This window comes from Gavialis gangeticus, unplaced genomic scaffold, assembly GCF_001723915.1.
Source record: "Gavialis gangeticus isolate Ggan-Ray unplaced genomic scaffold, GavGan_comp1, whole genome shotgun sequence".
Taxonomy (NCBI): domain Eukaryota; kingdom Metazoa; phylum Chordata; order Crocodylia; family Gavialidae; genus Gavialis; species Gavialis gangeticus.
In genome coordinates this window covers 132602995-132614419 of record NW_017729022.1, presented here as the reverse complement: position 1 = coordinate 132614419, position 11425 = coordinate 132602995, and the positions used below count along the sequence as shown (strand labels likewise).

The window sequence follows — 11425 nt, the reverse complement described above, 5'->3', positions numbered from 1 at the left end:
AATCATCAGGCTACTTTTCCCTTAGCCATTGGTCAAGTGACTCCTTGGTGTGCTCTTCTAGGATGAAAGAAACTTGCCATCCTGGTATGATGATTCAAAGATAGTAAGAGCTCTCCACCATTGTCAGAGCAGAGCAGGTAATGATGGTGGAGAAGGAAAAAAAAACAAAACAAACTCTACAATTCTGTTTCAGATATTGTCAAGATCTCAAAAACAACAGTATCACAGCCCTAAGACTACATTTTTGCTTGAGTTACATGCAGGGGGAAATGAATACATGTTCAAAATTCTTCTTTTTTTTCCTCCCTGCAGAAATTAAAGTCAATAATATCACAATGATTTCTTCAAATGAATATGGGGCCAGCTCTTGGGAGCTCATCGTCTTAGTTGATCACCAGTACGAAGAAGAGCAAAGAGAATTTACACTTCGGGTCTCAGGAGATCTTCATATTGGTGGAGTGATGCTCAAATTAGTAGAACAAATGAGTAAGTGAGAATATTTAAAATCGTGCATGCTATTATCACATTCCTATGTGCAGCTCCACCTTCCCCCAGAAGTACAATGCTCCGTTATCTTCCTCATCTCCTCACTTCTAAATGACATGCTGCAGTTCCCAGTTGGTACTTGAATTTTCGCTTAGGTTCAGAGTTCTTTGGATCAGGCGCTACCTTTTAAAAAGCTTTCCAGTTGTACGGCACCTAGCATGGTGAGATCTTGGTCCATGAGTGGGGACAGGCTAATTGGAAAGCCTGAAGTTTGTCAGTGCTTCTTTTGTTGCTTTGCTTTTCTAGATGGCCTGAAAATCTAGAATACAGCAGCTGGGTAGGCACAGACTAATGACTTCTGGCTTTCCAAGAGACTTTGGATGGGGTAACATGAGAGAACAGACAATTAATTAGTGATGGGCAATTCAAAGGATAAGTGGGAACAGTTGGAATTGAACTTAGTGCTAATGTAGGGGAAGAAACTTGTCACGGGGAGTCTTTTGGAAGGGTTTGTTGTTCTCTGTATTAGCACTTGGGGTCCTTATGATCAGAACCCTCCTGTGCTGTATACATGCAATGGGAGGGAGATCTAGAGGACAGAGAGACTTTACACACTCCATTGATAAGACCAACAGAAGGTTAAACAGAAGTATTTTAGCTTCATACACACATAGCTAGTCAATGTTACTACAAACACTAGAACTCAAGTCCCGGTCCATTGCCTTAGCTGGTGAGCCTAGCAGCCTACTAAAATAATCCCTGCAACATTGATCTTGCAAAAAGAAGTTCCATGTAGACCAAGAGGGTAGCAGAGTTTAGAGTAAATGGCATAAGAAGACAATGTTGTCCCTGCATTTCAGATACAGTAGTTCCTTTCGCCAGTCACCACAAGAATTATGCCAGGGTGGCCAGACTAGCCACGAACCAAGAACTTAATACAACCAAGCCCCTTGGGGCACAAAAAGAAGATGCATATATTTTGAGATTGACTTTGGGGTATGCACAGTGATCTGCACAGAGTGCCCTCTTTCCCTTATTCTACGGCCACATATGACTTATGAATCCTATTCCTAAACAACCCATGGATTATTCTTTCCCAGAATGTAAGGCTTTACAGACCATGCATTATCTAGGTGTCTTGTTATTGATCACTACTACTGCCTGTGCCATGCTTTTCAAACCTGAATGCATTGGGCTTTGCATTTCTAATCATTGCACTAAACACCTCAGATCTGAAGTAACTAAAGTAGAACACTGTACACACATGAGGTTTTACCAAGGCACTGCTACTTGATCTTTGACTATTTCTGCTTCTACAGTTGCCATGTAGAGAGGTTCGGCCATTAGAAGCAAGAAAGGCTTTAAACTAAGTTTGAAGGGGATTGGTGATAAGATTCCAAAAGTGAGCGCAAAAGAGCTACCTAATGACTTACATCACAGGCCAAAGACACTGTAATTGCCTTTGAAGGCCATAAACAGGGCTTACCAGACAAGCCACCATGCTGCTATGCTCAAAGCATAGCAGCATGAAGAGGTCTATGCACAAGTGCTAAGGACTTTTAGGAAATAGACAAGACAGACAGCGGATGGGAGAAAAGTATCATCATCATTGCTGCATGGAAAATAGGAATACATGGACAAAGCCTTCCTACTTTCTTCATACTCCCTAACAGCATAGCTCAGTTCAGCACTACTCTGCCTCTGTTTTCCTCCTGGGAGTTTCAGCTGATCTACCTTGCAGGCAAACGTGCCTTAAACCTCCAGCCAACTCACAAGACAGCCCTCACTCCATCCCTCCCTTTTCATGAGGGCTCAAAGTCCAAGGTGAACAAGCAGCAGCAAACTCCTCCCCTCATACTCTGCAAAGTACAAAAAAAGGAGGAGAAAAGCTCTACAAACACACAAAACTCTTCCATTCCACCAGGACTCCAGCAAAACTAAGTAAGTCACTAGCAGCTACACAAAGCAGTTACCCCTTGCCAGGCCTACCTTTCCCTAGGGAGGCTCTGAGAGGGACTAGTCCTCAGTACCTGACCCCAGCCAGTCTCACTACATACCAAAATATCCATTCAGCCTCCTAAGCAGAGGCTAACTAGGCTGGGCTCTCCCTTTTCAGCACCTCCCTAGAAGACTCAGGTGTTTGGGGCAGGGGAAGGGAGCTGATTAGGCCTCCAGCAATCATTAACTCTTTCCTGACTCAGGAGGTGGGTGGATGAGAATAGGATGGAATTCAACGCAGACAAGTGCAGGGTGCTGCATCTAGGGAGAAGGAACCAGCAACACACCTGTAGGCTGGGGAACACCCTCTCAACAACACAGTGGCAGAAAGGGATCTTGGAGTCATTGTTGACTCCAGGATGGACATGAGCCACCATTATGAGGAAGCGGTCAGGAAGGCTAGCCGCACCTTGTCATGCATCTACAGATGCATCACAAGCAGGTCCAGAGAGGTGATCCTTCTCCTCTATGTGGTGCTGCACTTGGAGTTGCCTCCAGTTCTGGGCACTGCAGTTCAAGAGGGATGTGGCTAACCTTAAGAGGCTCCAGAGGAGGGCCACTCGCATGGTCCGGGGGCAGTAGGCCAGGTCCTACTAACATAGACTAAAGGGCCTGACTCTATTCACCCTCCACAAGAGAAGACTGAGAGGGGATCTGGTGGTCATCTATAAACTCACCAGGGGGGGACCAGCAGAAAATAGGTGAGGCTCTGTTCCCCTGGGTACCACCTGGGATAACGAGGAATAATGGCCACAAATTGATTGAGAGCAGGTTCAGGCTTGATATCAGGAGGCATTACTACACGGTTAGGGCTGCCAGCCTCTGGAATGGGGTCCCAAGGGAGGTGGTGCTCTCCCCTACCTTGGGGGTCTTCAAGAGGAGGTTGGATAGATATCTGGCTGGGGTATTATGATCCCAGCACTCATTCCTGCCCAGGGCAGGGGGTCGGACTTGATGATCTGTTCCAGTCCCTTCTGACCCTAGAAACTATGAAACTATGAGGTTTCTACAACCTATTACAGGCTAATAATAATGTCTTTCTCCCACCTTTTGTCTCAGTTATTTTGGTATTGCCTTAACAGCAGTTAACCAGAGGGATCAATATTGGGCCTCCATGTCTTGGTTAGCCTAGCTTAGGTGTGAGCAGCTGCCATGCAAAGCTGTGTCTGAATGCGTGTGTCCTCACTGATGCTGGAGTCATTTGTGTGTTTTGCTAGGACTTCGGAACTTGTCTCTGGTTTCTAGCACAGCAGCAAGCTGAGCCACTCAGTGCTTCTTTCCCATTAATTGTGGGACCACTTTTTCATCCTTTGGAGTAAAAACACCCTCCATTGTAAGGTACAGTAAAAACCTGTTATCTGGCATTTTACTAACCAGCATTTCTATTAACTGGAATTTCCAGCCAGCTGGCCGGCCATGAAAGGGCAGGGGGGTTTCCATGTGGTGGCCTCTGCCACCACCCTGCACTACGGCTGCTTTGTGTATAGCCGCCACCTCCCTCCACACTCCATGTCCAGCTGGAAACCCCTGTGCCTCACATAGCTGGTATTTTAAGATTATCAACACTCGCCATTCCCCACTCATGTTGGAAAACAGGGCTTTTACTGTACTAGGAAAATGCACATTACCCCATTTTAATGCACATTAAATAGCATGGTTTTTTTTACTGACACTTTAACGCTCATTAAAATGGGCTACTGCACATTAAAATGCACATGTAGACACACCCAGTGAATTTAAAAATAATTCTTTGAGACAAGGACCATCTCTTACTAGGGCTTGCACAATCAGGCCATAATCTCAGTCATCATTCCTCACTGTTCCTCAATGGCAAAATATTAGTAACATTAATTACTCCTAGTTTGCATACCCGTTTTTTAAAACAAGTGTCTTGAGATGATCAGCCTTCCAGTATATTCATGATCATGCAGGTTGAATGACTTTAATTTTATGTTCTCCTTAGATTTATCACAGGATTGGTCAGACTATGCTCTCTGGTGGGAACAAAAAAAATGCTGGCTTCTGAAAACCCATTGGACTCTTGATAAGTACGGGGTGCAGGCAGATGCTAAGCTGCTGTTTACTAACCAGCACAAAATGCTGCGCCTTCGCTTGCCAAACATGAAGACCGTGAGGCTAAAAGCAAGCTTCTCTTCTGTGGTGTTCAAGGCTGTCAGTGACATCTGCAAGACCCTTAGTAAGTGAAACTGTATCTCCTGCTGTATTGGAATTTCAGCACTTCAGCAGTCTTATTTGTTAGGTGCCTTGCTTTAATGAGTCTCTGCTCATGCAAAAATCCTGTTTAGCTCAGAGATATTGGATGGAATCCCCAATTGCAAGTACATCCCTTTTTGAACTGAGCCTAGGTCTTTATCTTCTCTACCCACCCCAAGTCACTTACCTAGTTGTTCCCAGCCCTTGTAAATCTTTGATCCGAATTAAATCAGAAATGTCTCTCATGGTACACGTGGGTGCTGGTCAGTAACACTTGAGGATGGCTTTCTGGAGTTCTCTAACCATGTAGAGCTGAACAGATGCCTTGAACAGATTTAGCCTTGTTTTCCTTTCATACCGGTTTTATACTGCAGTGACACCAGTGGCCTAAATGAGACAGGAAACAATATGGCCCATTATTTTCACTTCTTCTTGTGAGTCAGTTTTGTCTAAACAAGGAATACATGCTTCACAGCACACCAGCTTCTTTGTGTAGACAAGCCCTTAGTGCTTGGGAAATGTATAACATTCTTTAAACCAGGGTACACAACCTGCTTCCCCATTCAATCCTATCAGTATGCTATACCACTGAGTCATGACATCCCTTGTATTCCAATGACAGATCTTTTCTAAACAGCGATTAGCAGTATTTTTGAAATATGCCAGATCTCTGGTGGATGTGTCCAACAAGATTAAAACTGAGGCTGTGGCATTCTCCAAAATCCTCTCATTTGAGAGTATACGTAATCCCTGGTTTAATATAGATCTTCCAGAAATTAACCCATTAACACACTCAACTTCATAAAGAATCTGTCACCACAAACCATATTAACTACAGTTTAATTTTTAATTCAATCTTTTAGCATTGGATTGTAAAAAGGGTAATGTGTCTTTATTACATTTAGCAACTATAATGAACTGGCACCATAACTGTTCAACCAGCCTTTGGCTATATTCAGTATTCCTACCTACAAAAAATATTTACAGGGTTCCTGTATTAATCCAGCTTCAAAAATGGTTGCATGAATGAATCAAGTGATATAATGTTTCTTAGTTCATGACGGATATTCTTGTATTATAGCAAGAAAAGTACAAGCTATACAACTGCATATGTGCTTGATATAATATTGCTGTCTAGATAGGGCCTGAACATCAAAAAGAATGGCTTTTAATAGGGAAATAAAATGGCTGTGCTTCAGATATAGTGGGGGTTAATTCTGTTCTCAATTCTAAAGATGCAAGCCACTCTGTTTAAGTCAGTATAGTCAAAGGTGGTTGCATGGTTGTTAATGAGAAAAGAATGTGTTCCTTGATATTCTGAAATGCAGTTAACTTAAATACAGAAAGAGGACTAAATCCTGGGAAACTCCACCTCCAGAGCACAAAGGCTTTGGCAACTCTAGCTGACACTTGGTTTTACAGCTGGTCTGTGGATGCTTTTATAGAGCTGTGAGGTGGGATTCAGGCATGTCCCCCAAGTGAGGTTGCCATGTGGCCTTTACAACCCATTACTATACCTGATTTTGTTGCCTTAATTTCTAAACTCTTCCTGTAGATATTAGACGATCAGAAGAACTCTCCTTATTGAAGCAGTCAGAAGACACTTTGAAAAAGAAAAAGAAAAAGGACAAAAACAGTAAGGAACCAGTCATAGAAGATATTTTAAACTTGACCAACTCTCCAGTGAATTCAGGATCTCCAGGTAACAAAAGCCCAGATAATTTTAGTCACCTAATTTTAAAAAAAGAAAGGCTGCAAGGCTTACAAAGATTGTACGGCTAAGGCAGGGAAAACTATTCTTTATGTTGTGCAGCTAAAATGGAAAGAGACATGGAGGTTTAATAAGGATCAGAGGATATGGGGATAGTGTTGACTTAAAATCTAGCCAATATTAGAAATGAACTGAAAGTGCTAACAGGTCTCATCTCTACCCCCTGCTGAGTTTGTGAATATGAAACCACACCTTCCTGGGGTTTGTTTTTTTTTAAATTCTCTTCCCCTATTGCCATGTGTAATTCCCATGCAAAAAGGTATCTGACTGAGACCATGATCTTCAAACAGTATCTTCTGCTGCATTTTGGGGATATATGTGCAACCTTGGAATGCTCAGTGATTTGGGCAAACTGCAAGGAAGAGAAGGAAAAGGGTGATCTTTAATAACCCTTTATATTCCAGACAAATCTCAATGGAATTCCATGGAACAAAGAAAAAGCACTGCTTGTCTGCTGCCTGATATTAAAGGCCATCTGCAAACAATGGAGGTGTGGGAGCTTAAAGCAACATTTGAGACTCTTTTATAATGGACAGTAGTTGGTAGCTTAACTAGTGGTCACTACCAGCTCCCATTGGAATAACACATTACTGTTTTATCTTGCAGCAAGTCCTGGCTTATACAGTAAAACCATGACTCCCATTTATGACCCTGTCAATGGAACACCAGCTTCTGCTACAATTACATGGTTCAGTGACAGCCCCCTGACTGAGCAGAACTGCAGCATCCTTGCCTTCAGCCCTCCCAATTGTCCTCCAGAAGTGCTAGCTGAAATGTACCAGCCACGGACCTTAGCTGACAAAGCCAAACTCAGTGCAGGGTAAGGCTGCATCTCTTGGGTATCTGAGCTGGCTGAATAAGGGTATCAGTAATCCAGCTGTTTAAGACACGAGACACGGCATTTAAAAATCAGGCTCTCTCATTTGTCTCATGTCCTTTTTTGCCTTCTGTGATGTTTTTGTGATCGTGATTTTGTGTAAAGTGACTTCCAGTGTAATTGCAAAAGGAATGGGACTGCATTTCTTGGTTAGACCCATAGAAAACCACTGAAGCAAATAGCATCATGTTGGTGAAACTAAAAGGAGAATTTGGCCCTGTGTCTATTAACAGTACCTCCTCACACTGAAAATATGGACATCCAAACAATGTACAGAATCAAAGGAAGACAAAAACCCCCACTGTCTGTACCAATTTGACCATGGGGCAAAATCCCTTTTTGCGCCAAAATGTGGTGATCAGTCTGAGTCTGAGCAAAAGGGAAAGACCCTTTAGCCAGGAACCTCTGGATTATAGTACCAGCTGGAGTACTGGCACACCCCAGTCAATATCCCCAACCTAATAACTGTCTATGGTAAGTGGAAGCTAAACTGCAGTAGCTTGAGTCCTCACTGAGAGAAGGGTTACTCATCATGGTGTCAGCTTTCAGTTACTATGGGATAAGTGAGCATACAGCCCATTACAGTGGAACAACTCATAACTGTATGCATGGTGCTAGCTGATGTATTAGCACAAAATGAGCTGCCACAAACCAGTCTATCTTCTGTGAATCAGACACGGAACAGGATGCATAGCACACTGTTGTCATCCCCAGAGGAGGCTGTAAGTATTCACAGCTGTCAGCTTGAGAACCTAGATCTTGTTCTTAAGTGGTAGTTGCTCATTGTTGGAGCTCTGGAGATCCCTGGTTTGGTCCCCAGTATCAGCAGTCATATAAGTGGGCAGGGTTATAGTAGATGCATCCTCTCTGGATAAGGCATAGGTTGTGATGCTATATGTACACACCTAGACCTCAGCCCTGAACCTAGAACATGCACAAGCATGCCAGAGCTTGCTTGCTCTTCCCTAGCATCGTAACACACAATAAGCCACTCCACCACTCTTGTTCTTCAGTGCAAATCAGTATCTGGACTAAACAGTGGAATTCTACAGGCATAGGATGAAGGCCACAGCTGGCAAATTCTCATCAGTCAGATCTACAAAGATCACTACAATGCCCTCTTTTTCCTGGCTCTTTAGCACCAGCAAAACCTGATGATCTCACAAGGTCCCCTTCCAGCCCTAAAGTGAAATCTATGAAAAGCTATTCCCAAGGCTTTGATGTTGGTGCCAATGCTTGATAAGATGATATAAGAGTTCTTAGTATAAAGACCCTATTGGGATCTGTAGTCCAAATAGCTGATCTAGTGTACATTGACAAGGTTCCTGACTATACTCTTTAAGTAGTCTACACAAGAACCAGTTCAGCAAGAGAACCCAAAATGGGCTTTTTGCTAATAAGTTGAAGTACAATATAGAAGTGTGTGTATGTGTTGTGCACAAGAGAGTGATGCTGTCCATACAACATGAGAAGGAACAAAAGGTAGTAAGGTTTTTCTTTACTAGAAGGTAATGGTTTTGTTTTTCTATATTTTGAGTGTTGCACAAGTATGGGGATGTCTGAACATTCTGGGGTTCAGTAGGGGATTTAGATATTTTTGTGGAAGACAACAATAGCCAAAGTTAGAAAATACAGTAAAAGCTAAAATAAGCATGATTTTGGAAGGGTTAAAGACCTCCTAAGTACAGGGGGATCAGGAGGAAACTTTCCTTGTTGGGGGAGGGGAGAGTCATTTCAGAGGTACCTGCTGCAGAGTTTTTGCTATCTTCTTCTGTAGCAGCCGACTCAGGCCTGTGGCAGAAGGAGGATCTGAAGCTCCATGGACTGCTGGTCTGAGGCTCTCTGGTAACTGTGTTTCTACATTAAAAACACTTTAATAAATAGGCAAGCATAAAAAAATGCACACTTCATGAGCTGTATGAGTTTTGCCTGTACTTGTAGAAGCCAAAGCTGCTAATTCTTGCTGCCATTACCTAATTTGTCACTTTGTGTGTGCATTTGTTCTCTCTACCCAGTTGAATTCAAGTGGGTTTTTTTCCCTCCTCCAGCTGGCTAGATTCATCCCGGTCACTGATGGAACAAGGCATCCAGGAAGATGATCAGCTTTTCCTACGCTTTAAATACTACACTTTCTTTGATTTGAATCCAAAAGTAAGAGGCTATTAAGCCTGGCATTCTGTTGCTTGGTTTTGTTTGCCTGCTGTCAAAGCTGCAGCACAAATATTTGGGGTTTTAGTTAGGAATCACAATTAAGGGCCACTTAGAGTGCTAGTATCAAGCAATTTCTGTTTCTCCCAGATTGTTCAGCTAAGACTGTGTCCTCAAAACATGGCAGGACAACTCAGTCTCTCCTGTAGGAATGACCAATCCCACTCTAATGTAGTAAATGAAAAGACGCCTGTTGGCTTCACTTTGTCACTTTGGAGGTCAAATAGGCAAAGAGTAATGTCTTATTTTTCCCACATTCTCATATACTTCTGTTAAGTTCATAGTAGGAAGCCCTACCTTCTTCTGGGTTCTTGTTTTTTGTGCCACATGATAAACCTTCACAGCTGATATCTGTTCCCGAACCACCTTCTACTCAGTTCAGAAGGCTCCATCCCTTCAGCAGCAGCTGGTTAAGGAGAGAGAGTCTGGTTAGAGCAGGGGTAGTGCTCTGAGTGGGTGTCATGCCAGGCTGCTTAGCTCCAGCTGGGCTCAGAGCTTCTCTATTTCCTGTATTTTGTTCAACTGGGTCATTAAGAAATATTGGCGTAAAGTCTACAAAAACACTTAAGTGGTTTAGGAGACTACATTCCATTTCCAAAACTGACTTCCAGAGACACCCTGGCTCCCAAGGCACCAATCAATATGGGTGCCCAGGCATTCAAACCATTATGGAAATGAGCTGGAGCCAGGTGCCTGTTTGGTTTTGAGGGTCTGGGCCTAAGTAACTTCCGATAGAGGTTCCTAAGTCACATGCATGCTCTTTTAAATTTCTCCCATGGTCGTTTGCATTTCTATTGATAGCTGCATAGAGATTTCAGTAAGTCAAGGGGTCTTTTGCTTTCTGGGGGATGCTTTTTGGGTTATTTGTTTGTTGCAGAAATGAATTTGGTGCAAAATGGCAAAGCTCTATTGTGAATTGTAGCTTACCTGATTCACAGCAGCTGAAATTCTGGCCCTGCTTTGCCAGTTGTGAACTTTGATAAACAGCAGCATGCCTTCTAGTCAAATTAAAATGTGGGTTAAAGTCTGATCCCACTGAAATCATTGGGTGTTTTGCCATGGACTTCAAAGTGATCAGCATTTCATTTGTTGTCTAATATCATTGAGGAGTCCTTCGTGAACTAAGGTTACACTATGTCTCTCTTTCTGATGCAGTACGATGCTGTACGAATAAACCAACTCTATGAACAAGCCCGGTGGGCCATCCTATTAGAAGAAATTGACTGCACAGAGGAAGAATTGTTGATCTTTGCTGCATTGCAGGCATGTACTTGATCTGAGTTGCAAAACCAGTTTTCTCACAAGGAGCAGACGCAAGCTAGGACAGGAATGTGATAGAAAGAGTGAGGCCTAACAGTTCTGCTCTAGTTGTCCTTTGCTCTTGTGCTTACATTTGCTCTGTGATAGATGCCTAGGTTCTGTAAAGCATTTGACACTCAGATTAAAGCAGTGTACATCACTTACATGTGCCTTTTCTCACCCTTTATTAATATTTGCTAAAGCAGCTATATAACTGCATTAAGTCAGAACTCTATGTTTTCATTTGCAGAAGGCATTTGATCAGTTAGCTGCAATACAGAATGAAACTTTAATAACTGTTGGTTTTGGAGGGAGTTGTTATAGAAGTGTTGCTTTATGTCGCAGCTGTTATCCCCATGAGAAGTTTACCAAAGCGCTTATATGCTGACAATACAAAAATCTGCAAAATACTAAAAATGTAGGGCCAGCATGAAATACATTTGAGTTTAATATGAAAATTAACTATAGGAAGGATACTGTGGTAGTCACAGAGCAAATTCATGGAAGTGGCTACTGCAGTGCAAATAAGACCACGCTTCCTTTTAAAATAGGAATGAAGCTGCCACAGATTT

The 11425-nt window shown here is 42.7% G+C and overlaps 1 protein-coding gene across 2 annotated transcripts in view; it reads left to right on the top strand.

Moving 5' to 3' along the window:
• The first annotated feature begins 312 nt into the window (after positions 1 to 312).
• Positions 313 to 11425, top strand: part of FERMT1 (fermitin family member 1) — a 29997-nt gene continuing 18884 nt past the window's right edge. Inside the window, exons 1-6 of one of the 2 annotated variants that reach the window (XM_019516209.1) lie at positions 313 to 486; positions 4448 to 4681; positions 6254 to 6400; positions 7076 to 7289; positions 9395 to 9497; positions 10710 to 10817. In XM_019516209.1, the coding sequence (XP_019371754.1) occupies positions 336 to 486; positions 4448 to 4681; positions 6254 to 6400; positions 7076 to 7289; positions 9395 to 9497; positions 10710 to 10817 (957 nt within the window). In that variant the 5' untranslated portion in view covers positions 313 to 335. The remainder of the gene's footprint in view (positions 487 to 4447; positions 4682 to 6253; positions 6401 to 7075; positions 7290 to 9394; positions 9498 to 10709; positions 10818 to 11425) is intronic. The other variant, XM_019516210.1, reaches the window with a different exon arrangement.